The 24,798-nt window shown below is 37.5% G+C and overlaps 1 protein-coding gene across 2 annotated transcripts in view; it reads left to right on the top strand.

Moving 5' to 3' along the window:
- Positions 1-24,798, top strand: part of tmeff2b (transmembrane protein with EGF-like and two follistatin-like domains 2b) — a 69,885-nt gene that overhangs the window by 20,823 nt on the left and 24,264 nt on the right. For both annotated transcript variants that reach the window (XM_084426351.1, XM_084426350.1), the window contains exons 3-4: positions 5,893-6,022; positions 17,531-17,557. In XM_084426351.1, coding sequence (XP_084282477.1) covers positions 5,893-6,022; positions 17,531-17,557 — 157 coding nt within the window. The remainder of the gene's footprint in view (positions 1-5,892; positions 6,023-17,530; positions 17,558-24,798) is intronic.

The raw sequence follows: 24,798 nt of genomic DNA, 5'->3' as shown, positions 1-24,798 counted from the left end.
GTGTGTTGGAGCAGGATTAGTACTAAACTACTGGAAAGTGGCTCTCCAGGACCAGAAATGAGGAATCCTGACATAGATGAACACACGTGACCGGCCACATTTACTATACCCTGTTGGGTAAACAGAAATTTGGCCTGTCCAATCATGGAGATGCCAACAAAAACGAAAAAATTAGAAACAAAGGAGGCAGTGGAAGGATGGGGAAAATTGTGATGTATTATAATATTCTCCAAAGCACTGTTAGTCATTTCACATGCAAAAAGCCATTTACATTTAAGAATTAAAAAAGCAATAAATTATTAAAAGTAAATAAATCAGAAATTTCAAGTGTCAGAGAGAATGTGGAAAATGGTCATGAAAAAGTGAAAATAAAATGATAAACTAAGAATGTATTAAATGAATATGGGAAAGAACAAAGGCTGTTGAAGGATGGGGCACATTTATTATAATATTCAGCGAAGCACTGTTACTCATTTCACATGCAAAAAGGGCATTTACATTGAAGTCTTAAAATAAAGTCAACAATTTCAAGACTCAGAGAGAATGTGGAAATTTGTCTTGAAAAGTGGATATAAATGAATATGGGAAAGCATAAAATAATGATGATGATATACTACATACAAACTGTATATTCTATCCACTAACCCTAAGCCTTATAATCACAGAATACTTCCTGCATTTTTACATTTTCCAAAAAACATCACTTAGTATGATTTATAAGCTGTTTTCCTCATGAGGACCAAAAAACGTCCCCACAAGGACAAGGATTGTCAACTTTGTGGGGACATTTTTCACCCCGTAACATAGTTTTCCTGAACCACACACACACACATGCGCGTACGATCAACATCCACAGACGGAGGCCATCACCTTGGAAGCGATATGAAGAACGGAGTGCTTTAGCTCAATAATGCGACTTTTGCCCAGTCCCTTTCCTTCCTCTCTCTTTCTTTTATTTTCCACCTACCAATTCATTACTGTATCTAAGAGCTCTGATTAATTCAAACGTCTTCCTCCAATGCTGTTCCCAACACATCTCAGATAGTCTATAGTCAGATAATGTGTGTGATTTGGCAGGTGTATGTGTGTGATAGTTTGTATGCAGCTATTTCTCTTGAGTCATGTGGATTCACATCTAATGTATTAGAGACTTACAGTATAAGAGACTTTCTTGCTCTTTTAATTATGGGATACAGTGACCCCTTTAGGTAATCAAGGTAATATCACTCAACAAGTCCCCCAACAAATGCCTTAAATGAAACAAATGAAAGCTGGTAATTTGTTTGCTAATTATGTTTTGACCTTTTTTGACAGCACTGTGCTACACTAAAATTTGTTAATGCATCCTACAAATTGAGCTTTCTTTAAAGGAATAGATTAGTAAAAAAAAGGTCCTGTAATGATTTACACCATGCCATTCTGCCATTTACATTCTGTAAACAATTATTTGATCCACCATTGCATCCACCATGTTTTCTGACACCCCTAACTCGGAAACTCTGGGATCCCACACATAATTACGACATTGTGGTGCTGTTCGTCTCGTAATATCTTTCTAACGTGACTTGAATGTGCCATATAACTTGTAGCACATTAGTCTACAATTGATGTGCTGGTGAGCAAGTGTGAATATATCATCTGTTTAATGTTGCTCATCCAGTCATATAATGTATTACTCTTGAGTCTTTTGTTTTTACGTGTTACATATTGTGAGGCTGCTTTGGCACTGATGCCAAGCTTATCGTTCATTTGTTATTAATAATCCTATCTTCTGATTTGCATCCATAAATTTGAATCTAATGAGTTAGATCTAATTAGGTAAAAAATCTAATGAGATGAAGTTCCTTTCATTTTTAAAGTTTTTAAGACACTACATTATTGAACAGACATTACTACATTATATACAGTAGAATTGTTTTTAAACTATAAAACTAAATTTTAATATAAACCATTAACACAATTTTTTTCACTCATTTGATATTTCATATTTATAAAAAATCTTGGTAGCATAACTTGTTACTTTATCTCATTTAGCTTAGCTTAGCTCATTTTTATTCGTCAATGTTAAAGGGTTAGTTCACCCCAAAATGAAAATTTCCTAATCACCCCAATGCCATCCAAGATATCCATGTCTTTCTTTCCTCAGTGGGAGAGAAATTATGCTTTTTGAGGAAAACATTTCTGGATTTTTCTTCTAACAATGGACTTCATTGGTTACCATCATTTTTAAGTCCAAATCAATGCAGTTTCAAAAGTCTTTGAAGTGTTTAAACGGGCTGTACACGATCACAGCTGAAGAAGAGGTTGTTATCTAGCGAAACGATAGGTCATTTTCAATTTTTTTTAAATAATTTATATACTTTTTACCTTCAATAGTTCGGATTGAGCTGATCAACAATCGGACAGGGAACTACGTCATCACGTTGAAAGGTCACGCCGGCGCCGGCAATACTATTTGAACTACTAGTCATATTCATCAGAATGTTATTCATATACTATTCATATTCATATTCACTGAATACTATTACTATATACACTCACCTAAAGGATTATTAGGAACACCTGTTCAATTTCTCATTAATGCAATTATCTAATCAACCAATCACATGGCAGTTGCTTCAATGCATTTAGGGGTGTGGTCCTGGTCAAGACAATCTCCTGAACTCCAAACTGAATGTCAGAATGGGAAAGAAAGGTGATTTAAGCAATTTTGAGCGTGGCATGGTTGTTGGTGCCAGACGGGCCGGTCTGAGTATTTCACAATCTGCTCAGTTACTGGGATTTTCACGCACAACCATTTCTAGGGTTTACAAAGAATGGTGTGAAAAGGGAAAAACATCCAGTATGCGGCAGTCCTGTGGGCGAAAATGCCTTGTTGATGCTAGAGGTCAGAGGAGAATGGGCCGACTGATTCAAGCTGATAGAAGAGCAACTTTGACTGAAATAACCACTCGTTACCACCAAGGTATGCAGCAAAGCATTTGTGAAGCCACAACACGCACAACCTTGAGGCGGATGGGCTACAACAGCAGAAGACCCCACCGGGTACCACTCATCTCCACTACAAATAGGAAAAAGAGGCTACAATTTGCACGAGCTCACCAAAATTGGACAGTTGAAGACTGGAAAAATGTTGCCTGGTCTGATGAGTCTCGATTTCTGTTGAGACATTCAGATGGTAGAGTCAGAATTTGGCGTAAACAGAATGAGAACATGGATCCATCATGCCTTGTTACCACTGTGCAGGCTGGTGGTGGTGGTGTAATGGTGTGGGGGATGTTTTCTTGGCACACTTTAAGCCCCTTAGTGCCAATTGGGCATCGTTTAAATGCCACGGCCTACCTGAGCATTGTTTCTGACCATGTCCATCCCTTTATGACCACCATGTACCCATCCTCTGATGGCTACTTCCAGCAGGATAATGCACCATGTCATAAAGCTCGAATCATTTCAAATTGGTTTCTTGAACATGACAATGAGTTCACTGTACTAAAATGGCCCCCACAGTCACCAAATCTCAACCCAATAGAGCATCTTTGGGATGTGGTGGAACGGGAGCTTCGTGCCCTGGATGTGCATCCCACAAATCTCCATCAACTGCAAGATGCTATCCTATCAATATGGGCCAACATTTCTAAAGAATGCTTTCAGCACCTTGTTGAATCAATGCCACGTAGAATTAAGGCAGTTCTGAAGGCGAAAGGGGGTCAAACACAGTATTAGTATGGTGTTCCTAATAATCCTTTAGGTGAGTGTATAAAATAGCAAACAATACTATTTGAACTATCCTCCTACGTACGGTCACATTGTAAACAGTGGGGCGGTACTTCTGCCGGCGCCGGCGTGACCTTTCAACGTGATAACGTAGTTCCCTGTCCGTTTGTTTATCAGCTCAGTCCGAACTATTGAAGGTAAAAAGCAGCTGTAGCTTTGGATCTGAAGCTGTTCATAGGCTATATGTATAACATTGAGGCCAGGCTGGTAGAAGATGACTTGTGGCTCCGCTCTGAGTTCCAGGACACAATGAGGGATACAGTTCTACAGAGCAGGAAAAACAATATGAGAGATAGATGAGAGCAGTTACAGTAAATGGAGGAACAGGAAGAAAGAATTTCTCTTAATGACATGTTTTAATATCCTCGTCAAAAAGCGGCTGCTGGTTGAAGATATATGAGGAAACAGCGGTTATGTCATATTTCCTTCCTCTCTATTCATCCTTCACCTGCTATTATCCATTTTCTTATTTAAGCCTTACAATTCTTTATATCTTCCTACTCAGTCTTTCATTCACCTCTGTAATCTGTCAAACGCTCATCACAAACGCTCTGTTTTATTGGCCTAGATAGTAGAGCTGCATGATTAATCGTTAAAAGATTGCAACCTTGATTCATAATCTCGATCTCATTCCTAAATGACACAGATTCACCTATTAAACGTGTCTATTTAAACCTTTGACAAAATCACAGCGGAACATTCAAATTTGCATTGTTGCTGCTGGTGACCCAGAGAGAGAGTATTTTCAACCACACACAGTATCATTATTTCGGTGTTTCAAATATTCTTATTATCACAGAAGTATTGGGATAAAAGTTTATAGTTCGGATATAAACACTGATGTGTACGGTAGTGAACAAAACGGAGTAAAGCACTTTTTGAACGGAACTTGTCATTACAATGATTGTATCGATTACATCATTATGCCACCAGGGGGCGGCAAGTGACTGTTAAAAATGTATTTGTCATTGAATCATTCATTCAAGAGGTTCGTAAAAAATACAAAAATAAATTCATTCAAATTAGCCACCAAAACGAATTTACAAATTGCCATAAGAGTGTGTTGAAAATGTATTAAAACTACATAAACTTAATGGGACTTTGAGACTTGGTTTTAATATAGTATGTTAAAGGGATTGTTCACCCAAAAATGAAACTTCTGTCATCATTTACTCACCCTCAGATTTTGATATTTTGAAGAACGTTGACGTCCAAACAATATGGACACTCAAAACACTCAAAAATATCTTCTTTCACGCTGAAAGGTGAACTATAATGTCAGTATAAAAGTAAAAAAAATGACTGTAGTATTAGATGTTTGTTGATAGTCTAAGGTAAATGTGGTTCCATATACATTTATTTACCTGGTATAAACATGAAATTAAAACATGAATTAACATGCCTCTTCATTACAGAAGTCCACCTAACTTCACTGCAATGAACATATCAGTGGACATTTCCGACAGATTCAGTGTGTTCTGGTTCATTAAATCACCTTGTCCTGTGTTAATGGCTGACTGCCTGTGATTTATAAATCACACTAGAGATTTCAAACTTTGAAAGAGTCACCCTCCCTCTCGTGTCTGTTTTGTCCTTCACTTGTGCTCTCTTTTCCCCTCAGGCCATTAGTCAGCAGTTCTGTGTTGGTGTGAGTGTGTGTTTCCAGTGATTTTACAGTGTGTTTGCTGTGTGTCAGTTGTGTGTGCGTGTGTGTATTCAGATAGATGGATAACCTCTTGTTTAACGGCAGATGTAAATAACCTCTATTTGCTTTGGCTTGATATACGAGTGAAACCGGTTCACCTTCAGTGTTCTTGCTTCTGGGTGACCTGCTTCCTCCAGGCGCCACACCACAGCTGGCCACAACAACACCAGCGGACTTGTGTTCCTCCCCGTGTGTGTGTGTGTGTGTGTGTGTGTGTGCTGTAGAGTCACAGTCAGGTGTTATACCAGCCATTATTTCACTCTTCGCTATCTGCAGTCATGTACACCTGAACAGATGTCTTGTGTTTCAGAGCGCCAATGTAATTAAAGTTTGTCCTCATCTGATCTCGACCATTAAACATTTACAACAGAAACATGCATCTGTGACACCTGTGCCTCTTTCTCTCTTTACAGTGCAGCAGTGACTATGCTCCAGTGTGCGGATCTAACGCCGAGAGCTATGAGAACCACTGTCTCCTGCGCAAAGATGCCTGCAAATTGCAGAGAGAGGTGCTGTTGGTGTCAGAGGGCGCCTGCCCTGTCGGTACGTCCCTGTGTTTTAGAGGTGACTGTGTGTGTGCTGATGATTGCAATCTTTAACACTTTTTACAGTAAGGTTCTATTTGGTAATAGGAACTAACAATGAACAATACTTTAATTCTAAATACTCTCATATTAATACATTTTCCAATATTTTAAGTTGTATAAATTTACATTTGCTAAAAAAACTGTATTTTGTGAATTAACTTTAACCTAGATTAATAAATGCGATTAAAATATTGTTCTTCAACAATTTACTAATGTTAACTAATTGTACCTTATTGTAATGTTACCAAATTATTTAGAAATAAATCAAATATTTTTGTTTCGTTGTCCAGTGAAACTTCTTTAAAACATGATACATTTATTTGAGAAGCAAACATCATTAATACTTTACAATATGGTTCTGTTTGTTAATGCATTAGGTATATTGAACCAACAATGAATAATACTTTTACAGCATTTAGCCTATTAAATATTAGTTAATGTTAAATTCTATGTAAATTCTCACTAATGCATTTTTTAACATTTCAAGTTGTATACATTTATATTTGCTCATTTATTTAAAAAAAAAACACAGTATTTTTATGAATTAACTTTAACCTAGATTAATAAATGCTGTTTAAATATTGTTCTTCAATGATTTTCTATTGTTAACAAATTGTACCTTATTGTAGTGTTACTTAATCTTTAGAAAATAAAATAAAATATTTTTGTGTATTGTTGTCCATTGAAACTGATCTAAAAATCTTTAAAACGGGATACATTTATTTGAGAAGCAAATCAGCCAGAAAATATCTGTATAAGTTTATTGTTCTTACAATTTATTCTTTATGTTTCTTTATTGACTCACAATGTACCCAAAACACAAGTTTAAGTAGTACAAATGTATGCTTATAAACATGAAAAAAAGTTACGATTAGAAAAATGTTTTAAGGGTGTATATATATTAGATAGACAAAAATTAAGTTTGGACCTTTAAACAGAGATTTGACATCAATTACATTCGATTCCACATCATAGAAATGGATTGTGGCCAGATTTTTCAGGCAAGTGAATTCTGAATGCAACTTCCAAACCAACTAACCAACCAACAAATAAATACATACATACAATCCATACATAAATTAATGTATGTATATCTTTAATAATAAAGTTGCACAAGGGAATTAAACCTCGGTCATTTTGCACATTTAAAGAACTGGTGTTTTGCTCAACAAAAACAAGGATAGTGTTATAGGCTCAGAATCTCTCTATTATCATGCATAGGCGTTCGAGCTTTGCAAATAAGTTTTAAAAGTTTACATTTAACTGCAAACTCCCATTAGCAAGGAGAAGCGATATGTTCACATGCCCTCGACGCTCAGAGGCACAACATTCCACAGTGAAACATCCAGTGGGGTTCAATCTGAGTTCTGACTCGTGGTAGTACTCGGGTTCCTTAGAGCCACACCACGGAGGAAATAACAGTGATTATAAGCTAAAGTAATGATCATTCACTGACGGCTAATGGCTAGTGAGAGTGACGAATGCACCTGGTGTTGGGTGAATACAGAATGACACGGTTGGTTCAGAATATTAATGCTGATAATGACACTTGTGAGATTAGGATATACACTCACCGGCCACTTTATTAGGTACACCAGTTCAATTGCTCGTTAATGCAAATTTTAATCAGCCAATCCGATGGCAGCAACTCAATGCATTTTGGTCAAGACAGTCTGCTGAAGTTCAAACTGAGCATCAGAATGGGGAAGAAAAGGGATTTAAGTGACTTTGATCGTGTCATGGTTGTTGGTGCCAGACGGTCTGAGTATTTCAGAAACTGCTGATCTGAAATGGTCTGAAAAAGAGAAATGATCCAGTGAGTGGCAGTTCTGTGGGATAAAATGCCTTGTTGATGCCAGACGTCAGAGGAGAATTGCTAAACTGGTTTGAGGTGATATAAAGGCAACAGTAACTCGAATAAACACTTGTTACAACCAAGGTCTGCAGAAGAGCATTTCTGAACAGCCAAAACGTCCAACCTCGAAGCAGTTGAGCTACAGCAGCAGAAGAAACACCGGTGACACTCCTGTCGGATAAGAACACGAAACTGAGGCTACAATTCCCATGGGCTCACTAAAATTGGACAGTAGAAGATTGGAAAAATGTTGCCTGATCTGATGAGAATTTGGCGTAAACAACATGAAAGCATGGATCCATCCAGCCTTGTATCAACCGTTCAGGCTGGTGGTGGTGGTGTAAAGGTGTGTTTAAATATTTTCTTGGCACACTTTGGGCCCCTTCGTACCAATTGAGCATTGTTTAAATGCCACAGCCTACCTGAGTATTGTTGCTTATAATGTCCATCCCTTCATGACCACAGTGTCCCCATCTTCTGATGGCTACTTCCAGCCAGATAACACCATTTTAGTCACAAAGCTCAAATCATCTCAAACTGGTTTCTTGAACATACTGAGTTCAATATACTCAAATGGCCTCCGCAGTCACCAGATCTCAATCCAATAGAGCACCTTTGGGATGTGCTGAAACTGGAGATTCGCATCAGCCGGTAAATCTGCAGCAACTGCGAGGTGCTATCATGTCAATATGGACCAAAATCTACTATGAAGCATCTGCTATGAAGAATTTAGGCAGTTCTGAAGGCAAAAGGGGGTTTAACCCGGTACTAGCAAGGTGCACCCAATAAAGTGCTTATAATAATCTTTAAGATAAAGAAAACAGGGACAAAGTGTTAATGTATAGTATGAGTATAGAGTTATACATTTAATGTGAATTGTATAGATAAATTGGTCTTCAAAGACTTTAATGACATGATGACATTAATGACAGTTCATATTAAAATCTCTGGGTTTTTATTGCAGACATTCTGGCAAATCTGTGCACAGTTTGTGACATTGGTGAGATCGCTTCTGAAATTTGGATTTCACTGCTGTGAAACAGTGTGAAAGCTCAACACACACCTGCTGCGGCAGCTCCCCTCGCACGCTGCTAATGTGTGTGGTGTGAAACAGGCTGTAAGAATTTAAATAAAAGCTCAATTTATTACTGAAAAACATGAAAGATATACATTTAAAAACTGTTTTACTTTTGCAAAGACATTTTGTGCAGGTTACAGTTTGTTTTGCTGAGGGAGACAGCTGAGATACAGGTTTGACTGACATTCTGACAGTGTGACACTTCAGGTGATATTGTGATGGCAGGCAGTTCGAGAACATCTCACCTGGTACAATATTACAGTGGAAGAGAGAAAGAGAAGCAGAGCACAGTGCTGACAACAGACACCGGTGGTGAAGATACTGATACTCCAATGTTCACTGGAATTGAATCTTTAAATAACATTTAATACCAGAAACGATTCTTGTTTGTTTTCACTACTTCACAGGTCACACGTTGTTTTTCTCTCTCATTTCAGTCTCTTTCTTTCGCCTTTTCTTAATTTTCTGATAAATTATCTGAGAGACACAGCTTTCTGAAGGCAATTCAGAAAAGCACAGGGGAATCACAATCGGGCTTATTTATTGCTATAATGGCAAATTACTTCATTCCACCTCCTTACATTTTTCTCACACAGATACACATACACTACTCATTAGAAGTAAATTCATGTGAGGACACACACACACACACACACACACAGTATTTTGGTCCAGTCCTCTTTTTGTCCTCTGTCTCTAGATTATAATATTCTCATATATACACTGTAAAAAAATTCTAACCCTCCCAAATAAAAAATTTCAAGTGACCGATAACATCAAAATTTTTCAATTGGCCCAAATGAAATTCTGTAAATTATAAAATTAAATGTACAGATTTTCACTTGGGCCAATTGAAATTTACAGAATTTCACTTGGGCCAATTGAAAAATTTAGATGTTATCGGTCACTTGAAATTTTTGATTTGGGAGGGTTAGAAATTTTTTACAGTGTATAATATAGCCATTTTCTCTGCACTCAAAGCGATTTACATAGAGGGGGGAATCTCCTCAACCACCACCAATGTGCAGCATCCACCTGGATGATGCAACGGGCAGCCATATTGCGCCAGAACGCCCATCACACACACACAGGAGTGGAGACAGAGTGATGAAGCCAATTAGTATATGGGGATAATTAGGAGGCCATGATTTGCCCAATTTTAGTCATATTTTATTAAATGAGGAAGGCGGCTAATCTAATCGAGAACACAAATAAATATTTTGGGTGTAACTGTACATTCCTACCGTTACACCCCTAATAAATATGTAATAATAAATATCTAAATATAAATATTTTTAGTTATTGAACAGCTTACACTATTGTTTGTCAGTAAGATTTTTTTAAAGAAATTTGAATGATTTCTGAAGGATCATGTGACAATGAAGACTGGAGTAATGATGCTGAAAATTCTGCTTTGCCATTACATAAATAAATTGCATTTTAAATTAGATTTAAATAGAAAACAGTTATTTTAAAGGAACACTCCACCGGTTTTTTAAATAGCGCTTATTCACCGTCTTTCCTACATTTAGATAGGTGGGCAAATGCATTTTTGTCTCAGTGCATGCATTGTTTTAATTTGGCAGCGCCGCCACTAGCTTAGCTTAGCATAATGAATGGAATCCTTTGTTGCCAGCTAGCATGTCATGATAAAAACAAAACAAAAAAAAACGAATTACTTCTTGTGGCCTGCGTATTCACGAGTACAAATAGCAATGCAGATTAAGACTAGGCGATTTCCTAGGCAGATATTGACTTGGGACTATATTGGGGTGAAGCACAGGCGAAGCACTGCTGCTTGGGCGCAGAGATATCACACAACACCTGACACAAGGTAACACAATACCTTGTCCCACTCGCCACAGTACAGACACTATTTCAGTCGGCATAGGTTGGCATATTCCCCCACACTCACACCACCAGTTCGTGTTGGCTCTCATCCTCACGTCCTCAGGCTGTTGAGCGATCGCAACCTCCTCCTCCTCCTGTCGTTCTATTTCCAAAGCACGCAGCTCATCTTCAGAAAACTCTGGTTCATAGAGGTATGGTTCTGGAACTTGACTGTCTGAGAAGTCACCCTCTTCGTCTCTCACAAAATCCACCATGTTCATCGCCATTCACTATGTCTACTGTTGGAAAAATAGCCAGCTACTATTCACACCGGTATGTTGACGGAAGTTGGGGGATTTCAGGTGTTGCGTGATATCTCTCTGCACCCAAGCAGCAGTGCTTCACCCCAATATAGTCCCATGTCAATATCTGCCTAGGAAATCACCTAGTCTTAATCTGCAATGCTATTTGTACTCGTTGTGAATGCGCAGGCCCCAAGAAATAATTCAGGTTTTTTTAGGGTTTTTTATCACTTTTACTCATGACATGCTAGCTGGCAACAAAGGATTCCATTCATTATGCTAAGCTAAACTAGCGGCGGCGCTGCCAAACTAAAACAATGCATGCACTGAGACAAAAATGCGTTTGCCCACCCATCTAAATGTAGGAAAGATGGTGAATAAGCCCTTTTTCAAAAAACGGTGGAGTGTTCCTTTAAATTGTAATAATATTTCAGAATATTTCTGTTTTACTTATTTTACTCAATTCAATGCAGCTTGGTGAGCCTAAGATACTTCTTTTAAAAACATAAAACAAATATTAGTAGTAGTATAGTCCCATAAATTATAGAAAATAATATTTGTTTGATTTATTGATTTTTTTTCAAAAACTTGGGTAATACATTTGTCACTGCATTGTTTTTTCTAAGGCACGTTTATAAAAGCCACTTAAATGCCCTAATTGAACTAGGGCATACTCCTGGCTTAAAGGGATACTCCACTTTTTTCGGAAATATGCTCATTTTACAACTCCCCCAGAGTTAAACGGTTGAGTTTTACCGTTTTAGAATCCATTCAGCCGAACTCCGGGTCTGACGGTACCACTTTTAGCATAGCTTAGCATAGATCATTGAATCTGATGAGTCCAGTAGCATTTCTTTCAAAATGACCAAAGAGTTTCAATATTTTTCCTATTTAAAACTTGACTCTTCTGTAGTTAAACCGTGTACTAAGATCGACGGAAAATGAAAAGTTGCGATTTTCTAAGCCTATATGGTTAGGAACTACTCTCATTCCAGCGTAATAATCAAGGAACTGTGCGGCTGTACCATGGGTGCAGCAGGCGTAATGATATGACGCAGCGCCTGAAAATAGTCCCCAGCTCGGTAACTTCTTCCAACGTGACCGGGACTAAGTTTGTCTAACCTATTAGACCTATTTTCAGGCGCTGCGTCATATCACTACGCCTGCTGCACTCATGGTACAGCCGCACAGTTCCTTGATTATTACGCCGGAATGAGAGTAGTTCCTAGTCATGTAGGCTTAGAAAATCGCAACTTTTCATTTTCCGTCGATCTTAGTACACGGTTTAACTACAGAAGAGTCAAGTTTTAAATAGGAAAAATATTGAAACTCTTTGGTCATTTTGAAAGAAATGCTACTGGACTCATCAGAATCAATGATCTGTGCTAAGCTATGCTAAAAGTGGTACCGTCAGACCCGGAGTTCGGCTGAATGGATTCTAAAACGGTAAAACTCAACTGTTTAACTCTGGGGGAGATGTAAAATGAGCATATTTCCGAAAAAAGTGGAGTATCCCTTTAATCCAAGCCCTGTCTGTTAAACCGGGCCTAGATATCTTTAAAACAAACTTTTCAGGCTTTTCAGGCTAAGTTAATTTTATGTTTGATACAACATAACAAAAAAACAGTGGAATGTAGAGTTCCAGCCATGGTAGAAAAACAGCCATCTGTGTGTCTGAGTGTGATGCAGAGATGTGGGGCTGTTCAGAGGCAAAGACAGTAATCAGTGTCAAGTAAAGTGGGCTACATTTCCTCACAGACCACAAATCATTGTGTGTGCTGTGCTATATGGGTGCACACAAATATGTGTGTGTTTGGAGACAGAATAAACACAGGTCACACTGTTCTCAAATTGATCACCCATTACTTGTAAAGAAGAGAAAGATAGCGGGAGGTGGTTATAAATCAGACCCTGTGTGTGTGTGTGTGTGCTGAGGAAGGGGCAAAGCTGGAGGAAGATGGAATCGGAAAAGTCATCATTAGTATAATCCATCAGAACATCTAGACGCTCCCCACAGAGCAGTTTGAGAGAGAGAGACGGGCAGAGAGGGAGACAGTATGATGTAATACCAAAAGGACAGACCCAGACAAATAATTTGGCTAATTATGGAAGATCATGAGAGCAACGGGGATTGGTCTGATCAGCAATGGGAACGAGGAATGATCTGGAGAATTAAAACGCAGATTGAAGATGAAGAAATGAGATGCTGAATACACAGAGCCTCTGTCTCTCTCTCTCTCTCTCTCTCTTTCTATTTCAGACAGCCGAAGTGTCACAGGTTCAGTGTAATGTGGTCCTGTAATTGAGTCCCTCATTAAAACCACAGCCTCATGAATATGAACGAGCTCAGCCTCATCTGCATACTTCTGACAATTTGTGTTACCTGTGACCCAGCAGGGGACACAGAAGTTTGGGAAAGAGAAGTGAGAAACTGAAAGGGTTAGGAAGAGGACATTGCAAAATATCGGTTTCTTAATCTGTTCTTTTATTTTGTCTTGTTTTTTTGTTTTTATAAATGTGTGTTGAATTTACATGATTTAATCATGTATATTGGTTCCACATGAATTAATAATTGTTTCATTTAACTTCAACACTATGAAATTAAATATTTTTTTTTTAAAGTTATTTTTAAGTGACCAGATTAGTGATTCACTCTAAGTGATTTTATACTCCCCGAAATGATTAATTTATCCAGGTTCATATATTGTATATCACATCACTGAATTATAAAATTGTGCTTGCTTTTTTAGTAACTACATTCTTTACCACATTGTTAACCGAGTGTAATTGAACCGGTTCTAAATCCCATTAAAGTCTTTTCTCATCCTGCTCAAAATCACATTTAATTTCAACATTTTTAATCTCCCCATTCAGTTCCTTTCAAAACTATAGTTTCACTAATGTCAACAACAAAAATGTTGTTGAACATAATTGATTGCTTCTGTCTGGCGCTGGTTGAATGAATTGCGTGACGAAGGAGACAGAGGACAAAAACACAGTCTTTATTATATCCACAATGAACATTCAGGAGATTGCATGATAAATGAAACACAAACACGTTTACATAGACAATACCGGACAAAGGAACAGAATGAAGCTCAGGGCTTAAATACATGGGGAAACGTAACCAAGGTGAACAGAAACAGGTCTGTGGAAACTAATTTACAGCCAGGAAACTAGCTAGGAACTCAGGCAGGCAAAACAAGAACAGAACAGTGAAAAGAAAAACTTAATACGCGCCAAGGCTGCATTTTTAAACAGTAATAATGTGAAATACAATTACAAAAAAATTGTAGTGCTGTAGTGGCTCTATCCATGTATTTTGACTTTCCTATCCTTATGGTATGATTCTGTTAATTAAATTAAATGGTTATTTATATGATTAAATGAAATGCTTTTATATTATTTCCACAGTTTGCCATCTTCATAGAATACATTTTAATAATAGAATAAGTTGTATTATTCATAATATATCTAGTTAAGCCATGAAACTAGCTGATGGGTCCTTTACATGCAATCTGCTAGAAATCGCATCATTACAGCATGGCACAAGCTGATTGGCCTCTGCTGATTCTGCAGCCAATGAGATTGCTTGTAGAACATTTAAAATCGTCTGGTTCATTATTTGCTGTAAGCTAGTCCTGCAGGCCGCTCTCAGATTTAGTCTGAAACCCTCCACCTCCCCCAGCTCCACCTGCCTAGATCTGCTACAGGATATATGTATATCTATTTATGCAGCAGCAGCAGCATGTGTCTGTTATCTATTAGCAATAGCAAGTCCATGCTTTCTCTGCAGCAGCAGAATTAATCAACAGCAGCAGCGTAATCCGCCAAGACTAAACATTGTCATTTTCAATAACATGCTAAAACTATTCAGAGAGATGTCATGATTGAACTAAAGCTAATTATTTTGCTATAATGACCAGCTGGCTCTACATTATCCCTTACTTAGGGTACGTTTACACGACAATGATATGCTTAAAACTGAGAAGTCTTTCCTTTGAGTTTTCCGTGTACAGATGATACCATTGTCAAAACGATCCGGATCCGCGAAAACGTCTAAAAACCCTCTATTCTGCTGCCAGGCCATTAGATGGCGATGAAACACCGTCTTCTGAGATTCGCGTTTTTGTTGGTTACGCAGAGACCGGTTTCAAAAAAGTGCACTTTGAAACCCGTTTTCAAAACTTTGCGGTTTCAGGCACCCAAAACGCTGTTGTCGTGTAAACGAATGGCCAAATGCATTAAAAGTTTTACGTTTTTAGTTGAAAATGGTGTCGCGTTAACAGCCCCTTAGAAGGGTTAAGATATTTTTACAGAAAAACAAGACAAAAAATACTGATTTAGAAAAGTATTTCTGCACTAGAGCAGGAGAGGCACAGTTTGGAATTAAAGGAATAACACATTAAGGCCTCGCCTTCCTGTGGCCATCTCAAACGAAGATTTATATTTGTTCTGGGCGGGGAATAATTGGTGGGGTGATTGATGGGAGGGCACAGAGCTATAAGCTGCTCCTCTCCATCATAACAAATTGATGAATGTCAGATTTTCCCAAAGCTGCCGTCAAGCCCAGGGGCGGATGGCGAGAAAGACTGAGAGCGAGAGAACACAGTACAGTCTAGTCATAGCGGCTGTGCCCTTGAACTTGAGAGAGAGAAAGTGGGGTTATCTGGGGCTACTTTTTGTTTTCACCTCAAATGAAACCACAAGAACTCCATTATTTATATTTTGAGAGGTACAGATGCAGCCGGAGGGCAGATTTATAAGTGTTAAAAATTGGAAATGAGGTGACAGCCAGCCTCCCTTCCCTTCCTCTCTAATGTATACATTTCCCTCGATAATTCTTGTTCTTTCACCTTCTAGTTCTCAGTTCTACATATCAAATACATTAGGCCCATAACAGCTCAGTTTAAGTCCTGGGAATGTTCTAGAGTTAGAAGTCTCTGGTGTATGTTAGTGTTCTATAAATGCCTCTTTTAAGTAGGGCTTGGAAAGAAGTGCACTGTGCCACATTGACTTTTGTTTTGCATGATGTCTGTGATATTGCTTCTATTGTTCTCCTGTGTGCTGTCTGTGCAACCTTCACTGACTCAGATAAAGATTCCTAAGACATAAGGTGCCTATTGGGAAAATGGCACAACAGGTGAATTTGTATTTGTAATCTAAGCATAGGCAGAGACCATCTAACCTACAAAGTGACAGTTTGATCTATAAGCTTATTCAAGTGGCGTAGCTCAAATCTGCGTGTGGTGGGGAGGGAGGGGTGGATATTTATATAACATATTTAGCTATATAAATAACTTAATAATTACAACGATAAATACATTCTTGTCAATAATGAATAAAAACCAAACTGTCACATTAATTTAAACTGGCCCAATTGGTTGTATTTGGGATGCTCCACCCAAAAATGAAAACTCTCTCATCATTTACCGTCCCAGATGAATATGGCTTTCATTATCAGATGAATACAAACAAAGATTTTTATAATACTATAATACATATAATACTAGTGTATGGGACCCCCAAAGTTGACACTTCAAAACCACACAAAGTGAACACGATGGTAATCCATAAGTTTAATAAGAATTAATATCTTATGAAGCAAAATGATAGGTGTGCTAATGCTAATATTTTAAAATGCTAATATTTTTCATATGACAGTTGGCCTGAAACAATGTTTTTTTTTTAGGTCAAAATGTTATAAATATTAGTATTTTTCTAAAACACCTATCATTTCGCTTTAGAAGACATCAATTCATCAACTGGGGCCATATGGATTACCGTCGTGTTCGCTTTGTGTGGTTTATGAAGCGTCAACTTTGGGGGGTCCCATATACAGTACTTACATTAATTGATACATTTGTGTTTATCTGAAGAAAGAAATCCAAATACTTCTGGTGAGATTTTTTTGTTTTGGGTGGAGTATCCCTTTAATATTGACATTATGCAATTAAAATGTTCAATTTGACATTATGCATCTTTTTTGATTATTAATTAAACTACACCATTTTTCTATTCTTTAAAAAAAAAACTACAGTTTGCTTAATGAGGGTTCAAAATCCCAACCTAATTAATTTTAATAAAATAAAATTGCAACTGAACTTGACAGCCAGTAATCAATAAGCATTTTGTGTTCCACAAGAAAAAAGTTAGGCTAGATAGATGATGACTTAATTTTCAATTTAATGCAAATGATTTGCAAAAACAGCAACTCGATTAGACAGATGGATTTAGGTGTGAATGATTGTATCTATGAGTGTGCAATCTAATTACCAAATATATTGTCATTTTGTTTGTAAGTTACATTCAGAATTGGTTCAAAAACTCAACTAAATCCGTTTGAATGGACACGGCACTTCTGTTCCGATCCTGACCATCTGTTTTTCTGCTTTGTAGATGCTGGCTCTGGATCAGGGAATGATGGTGAGTATTTTCAACTCATCTCTAATTAATACGGAGCTTTACAATAATGATCTCATATCTCGCTTTGTCTGTTCACATCCGCACACACATACTGTAGATGCTCATACTGAGTTCGGATGACTGCAGCTTCTGTCCGCCTCTCTTGATAGATGTGAATATGCCAGCGGTACTTATGATGTGAATCCAGGATGAGGAATTTCACTCTAGAACATGGCTAATTAAAAAGAGATACAGGATGGGGTGATGGGAAGATCTAAAAAGAGAGAAACAGAAGAAAGAGAGAGGGAGGGATGCTCTGAAGTGGGGGATGCGATATATATATATATATATTCTGAAATATTAGAAAAGTTTGACTGATCAACTGGGAATGAATGTGAAACAAGGAATGGAGAAAGAGAAACTTTGAAATAGTAGGCATTTTGATATTTACCAAATCGCATGTTTACGTCAGAACATAATTTGCATTTTTTATCAAGTTTTGTGTAAAAATGTCTTCACTTTTGATAAAGTATGTGTATAAAGCAGGCGCGGATTTATGGGTGGGCCTGGGTGGGCACGTGCCCACCCAGATTGATCGGTGGCCCACCCAATCAGATTAATAAAAACAATTTAAATTTTTTATTTTAATAATAATGAATTAATAAATGATTTCATTGTAATAGTTTTTTAGAATGTTTAATCGTTTTTAATAGACATTTATGTACAGTAGCTACGAAAATTAGCTACAAAATAAAAATATTATGTCGACATATCACGTGTCAGTCCAGTGATGCTATCACGCAACACCGCGGGCGCCGGCATGTTTCGGACTAAAAGTTTTCCGTCACAGCGGCAACCTAACTGAGCTATGGCTAAATCATTGACACACTTAAAAAAACAAAAAAAACACGTCTAGATGATGATATACTTCTGGACCATACCTGAGGAGGAGGAGGATGGTCGTGAGACACTTAACGTTAGTGGCTTATTTTCATCAAAAAAACATACTCACTATTTGTATTTCAAATGATCCAGTTATACAGCAACTTTTATTTAAAAAAAGTTTTGTCAGCAATGCGATTCTCTTTGTACACACACTCTTCAATAAACGTTTTAACACAATTTTAACAACGTATCATTCAGTGCTACTTCTATAAATATTAAGTTGCTCAAGCAAGTGGTAAAATATTTAAGAATGCGTACTTATATTAAAATCGCAAAGATTTTAAATTAAAACTTAAAATTGACAAAAACAGCCGACTCTCATGCCTTTTCTTTTGCATTTAAGTTTTAATACAATAAATCTTGCATGTTACAAAGAACTTGTTTTTGCACCTCCACGAATGAGACGAGTGTTGTTCATTATGTCACCTTGTTGAGGTAAACTGTAGTTTTCCTTGCTTTACCCCGGTCTTAAAGTAGCCTTAAAAAGATGACTGTGAAAAATAGTATAATTAAATTAAATGCATTTATGGTGAGATTACTACATTTTATTTAATTAAACGCATTTATGGTGAAATTATTATATTTTCATGTCAATCTGTGTTCATTTTGACCACGAACCATGCGCTGTCACTTTAATTCAGCGCGTGCAGCACAGCAGAAATAGACTCGGTGCGGAAACGATCTCTGCACTGCTGTATACGCACCGCACATGGAACGCGGCAGACCGCATCCGCGCTCAGTGTGAAAGCTCTAATACGGAGCCTGGGAATCAGGTGTGTATAAGCTTAAAAAACCCGAGGCCCCTCCGTATATTCACCAGGCCCACCTATTCATGACGTTCTGTATCCGCCACTGGTATAAAGTATATATAGTATGTGTGTACTGTGTATGTGTACACAGTTATTGCATACAGCGAATACACACACTCTCCGAAAAAAAGGTACAAAAGCTGACACTGGGGTGGTACTCTTTCAAAAGGAACTAATATGGACCATTTATGTACTAATGAATACCTTTACTAAAATGTACTAATATGCACTCTTAAAGGGATAGTTCACCCTAAAATGAAAGTTGGGGTGTAGGGGTAGGGTGTAGCCATTGACTTCCATAGTAGGAAAAAAATTATATTGAAGTCAATGGCTACCGTCAAATGTCAGGTTACCAACATTCTTCAAAATATATTCTTGTGTGTTCAACAGAAGAAAGAAACTCATACAGGTTTGAAACAATCTGGGCTGGGTTTCCCGAAACCTCCTTAACGCTACGTCGTTCTTAAGTTACACCTTAAGCTGTACCTTATCGTTAATACGTGTTTCCCGAAACGTTCTTAGTTAAGTATACCTTCTGTAAGTCATACGTTCGGAAGGTTGGTCTGGACCACTCTTAGCTTTACCTTATCACTGTTGCAGGTCTATACGAATATAATTCAGAAGTTTTAATATACCCAGACAGTGTTCAATTAGGCTAATGCAAGTGTTTTCGCTTTTAAAGGCCAGTGCAATTCAAATTGTCCAAGTCCAGTTCGGACGCTAACATTGTTTCTCATGGCGTCGTACGGTATTTTAAACATTTACAGGGGCAAGTCGGTGATTTTAGTGCCGTCCGAATCCATAATATCAGTGTTTTTTCTCACCCAACCCACGTAAAAATCCCTGGCCAAATGAGTACCTACTGTTTTTTGACAAACAGGTCGTGTGGTAATTTAATTGCCGTCTGAATCCACATCTCTGAGTTTACAAGAAGAGATTCAAAATCAACTGTTTAAATCCTTTTTGATCACTGCCGAGCACCGTACGTTAGATGTACACTTTTATTACTGAAATGCTGGAAAGTATTTACAAGAACAATATTTCATCGCAGCTCCACCTCAGCGAACAAAAATGGGAAAGAGAAGAAAGCACGTAAAAATTTGAAATGGTTATTATGGCAGCAATATATGATACAATGTAAAAATATGTAGGCTAGGCTATTATAGGCTATTATATTATAGGCTATTTTTTTATAATATCCCATTAGTCCTAATAAATGCAATTTCAACTATTTCTGAAGTGCTTCTTGTATAAAGAACACCGCTTTCTCACATAAACAGCCCCTGCACGAGAGAATAATTGATTCTCGAGCCATCGATATCAACCAATTCAGCACCATCGCCACGGACAGCACCGGGTAACGTCGCACGTTAGAAGGTATATCTTAAGCAGCTTCCTAAGTTATGGTTCGGGGAACACGCTTAGAAATGGTATACCTTCAGTTAAGTTATACCTTAAGAGTCTTTGTAGCGCGCTAAGAGACAACGTTATCGGGAAACCCAGCCCTGATGGTGAGTAAATGATGACAAAATTTTCATTTTTGGGTGAACTATCCCTTTAAATTTTGATAGGGTACTGCTCCCAGTGACAGATTTTTGAGTGTAGATGACCTACAATACTACATTTGCCAAAATGTCCACTGCAGTGTGCTCTGCTTGACTTTTCATTTCCAAAATGAACGATAATTACAGCCATGATTTTTTTCATTTGATCGGACTGCAGGCATTTACGAAATTCTTACATTTAAAAAAGCAAATAGCTAAATAAAATGTTTTCATTTCCATGACATCCATGTTTAAGGAATATTGCCTACTGTTTCAATTACTATTTAAAAAAAATAGTGGACACTGTGCACTGTATCTTGTATTAGGGATGCTCATTTCGATTAATTTTCCCGACCGACAACCGGCACTCTTTAATCGATTATTAACCGTTAACTGATAAGATTCCAAATAAAAATGACGCATATATCTGTGACCCTTTAAAAAAATAGTTTTTTTTTTTTTTTTAAGGGTTTATTTTAACGTGCAAAGTGCAAACAGCAGCATACAGAACAGATCAACAACAGAACCTGGATTCAGTTTAAATTTTCACGCACCTGCAGCATTTCTGACAGTGAGAGAAAAACAGAACAAAATAATACAAATAAAAAACAAAATAGGCCTACACTAAATATATTTTTTAAACTTAAATAATTAACAAATTAAGATGACAAAAAGAAAACACTGAATCCGTTTGAACAAAGCTTTCAAATACCGGATTTTTTTTTCCTTTAGACTAAGATTTTTCGTTAAATAAAAATAGCAGCCCTATAGCACCTTGTCTAATTTTTATTTTTAAAAAGCAACATATCAATCAACGTGATGTGGGTTCAGTCTGGAGCGCAGCCTGTTGACAGTCAAACGCGAAGTGTATATTCGCATCGCGTTATTTACTCGCTCTAGATTACTCGCGGGATATTTTTCTTGCTTTTCGCATCACTCGCGAATAAAAATATACCGCGCAAAGGAGTGTCATCATCATCATCAACAACAACACAATTTCTTTCTGCCATAATTTTTCCGTCATGTCTGAAATGAATGATATTGCTGCTCTGTACTTGTTGTGGAAGTCCCAAATACGGAGGAAAGCCAAACGCCGACGTGTCTGGGTTCACATCACCATCCAGAGGCGCACTCAACTCGGTGAATTTCACCTCTTCACGCAAATTTTCTGCTCGAGTTGAAATTTTTTAACTTGTCTTGCGTGGAAGACGCGATTGAGGCCATTATCCAGCTTTCGCGGCAAACGCGTCGCCCAATTCGCGTCATTCGCGTCTTTGCATTGACTTTGTATGTAATCTACTCGCGCAAATAATTAAATTCGCGTTTGGTGTGAACACGCCATTAGACCCGCGGCTGAAAACACCCTCTCCTATGGGACGGATCGATGTCCCGGGAATACACAGGTAACGTCTCGCTAGATACGTGTGTGGTTGCGCGTGTCTACGCGCTCCTTGAGTTAATAAATATAAGCTATATAGTATTTTATTTTTAAACCATGCAGCAAAAAAAAAAAAAGAAAAAAAAAAAAGAAGCTTAAACAAAAAAAAAACGTTTTAAACCGTTTAACTGATTTTATTAATATGAGTTTAATATGAGTATTAATCGGTCAATTTTTTTACTTTCGGTTAACGGTTAAACGGTCAATATGAGCATCCCTATCTTGTATACTGTATGTAGCACGAAAGCAGAATGTGCACACAGTAAACAGTGGAAACATTTATTTGAAAGAAATAAAGCAATCATCAAACATTGGTTCACATGTACTGTATAAGTCCATGCACTGGATTAAAAACTGGGTTGCTGTTGGAAACAAGAGGGCAAACATAACCAATTAAAAGGAAATTATGAGGAATTCAAGATCTCTTCATATAGTTTGACTGTTTTTTTTGTTTTTAACTATAAAAGACATCATTAGAGATGAAAAGGCATGTGTAAAAATAATAAACTTAGGATCTGTAATTGCGTGGGAATTTTTCAGTAGTGTCTCAAAAGGTCGTGCCAAACAAGGTCAAATTTGAAATAGTTTAAACTTTAAATAGTTGCGAGCGACACAATACAATGCTTGACTGGCACACTGCCACTGGAGGTAATAGCTGATGTTTCTCTCTTATAGTTCTATTTATTGGGCAATGCCGATGAAAGTCATGTGAAAGGGCCTTTACTGCGAGACGTACAGGTGTGTGTACTGTGAAGTACAACTGTCTCCATGATTTTGTGTTTCGTACTTTTGTATTCATTTCTGTCAGGACCACTATCGTCAAATATGATTTACTGTATTTAGCATACAGTTGGATTGGTGGTATGGTTCAGTTTTGGGCAAGAACTCCCTGCGCATCCATGCAGCCTAGCATAGATAAGAGCAGGTAGAGCAGTGATAACCCCCCTTAGGGTAAACAGAACAGAACCAACATGAATGTATTGCAGATATCATTAATTAATAAAGTTTTAATGTACAACATAATTCAAAGGGGGAATCAGAATGCCAAATCCTGAGTGACGACAGGAGGAGCTGGGGATGGAGCAGGGTAATTCGCTCCTGAGAAATGCGATTGCTGTTGATAATACTGAAGGAGCTTATATATATGGATGATGTGATAGGCGTCGTATTCCTATAGGTAGACGTGGATCAGCTGAGAGTCATCTGATGCGAGCTTGACTAACGTGATCTGCCAGAACTAACGCTATGCTTGATTTTCTATAATTACACTAATATTTTTGTGTGCCTCTAATATGCTATTTTGAAGGTTCCTAATTTTGTTCCTACAATACATTTTCATGGATCAGAGGTCAAAAAAACACTTTCATTTTCTCATAATATACATTGCACATCACCTCATTTCTCAGAGACTGAAAACGGTTAGTTTGAAGATTCAGTCTCTCTAAACTCATCCTTTCCGAGAGCCTACTCTGCTCTGTTTGGTTTGATTCCTTCAGAAATCATTCTAATATGCTGATTTGATGCTTAAGAAACATTTCTTAATCGCGATGTACAGTAATTTTTTTTTTTTTATGGAATAGAAAGAACCCAACAGCTAGTAAGCCACCCTGCCCATCCCTATAACTGATCAGGAATTGATAAACAGGGACTGGGAACAAAAAAAAAAATAGAAGAACGGAACAATAGAAGAATGTGGCTCAAAGAGCAAAGAACAAGAAATTGAGGATGAGAAGAAAATAATTGAAATCAAAACGAAAGCAGATAGATAAAGACATGTGAAAGCCATACAAGAGGGAAAAAGCGTAGAACAAGTGAACAAATGTAGCCACTGTGGGAGAGAAATAGAAAAGGGCAGGAAGGGAGATGGAGGGAGGGGTTCAGCCGCTTAGAGACTCAAGAGAAGAGTTTAGCTTGAGGAAAGCATTTCCCCTCCTCCAGTAGGATCAAACATGTTTTAATGTCTGAGTGTAAATCATTGATGAACTCTGGCTCATACATTCTAAATCACACACATACACACTCAGAATCAGATATGTTCTATCGACGTGGAAACAGCACTTCCTTCTTGCTCTGCCTCACATAACTGAGAAGCGATATGCAAGAATTTTCAAGCACACACACATAAAATGTGACAAAAAAGACCTACTATTTTATGAATACTGTAAATCTGGACACTTTCACCTACTATATAGTAGGGAAGTAGACATATTCGTATGCAGGTATGAATTAAAAACTGCTATTTTAGTTTTTTGTTAGAAATAAATTATTGAACGAATAATAAAAAATAATACAAATCTTGTGTTCAGAACCATGTCCTGAGTATAGACTACAATAATGATTTATATTCAGAGCTGTCGGGTTCGATTTTGCGATTGTAGGTCCTCAATACCTCAAACTGTCAGATTCATCATACAGCATGATGAACTGATGTAAAAATGTGCTTCCTCAAGTAACTCACAATTGACTTTGAACATACTTGCATTCTGCATTTGATTGTAAGCGACAACAAGAAGGTGACTTTCGCAA

Source organism: Rutilus rutilus (genome assembly GCF_951802725.1).
Source record: "Rutilus rutilus genome assembly, chromosome: 12".
Lineage (NCBI taxonomy): Eukaryota > Metazoa > Chordata > Actinopteri > Cypriniformes > Leuciscidae > Rutilus > Rutilus rutilus.
The sequence above is the reverse complement of the archived record's forward strand: the minus strand, read 5'-3'. Positions and strand labels throughout refer to the sequence as shown.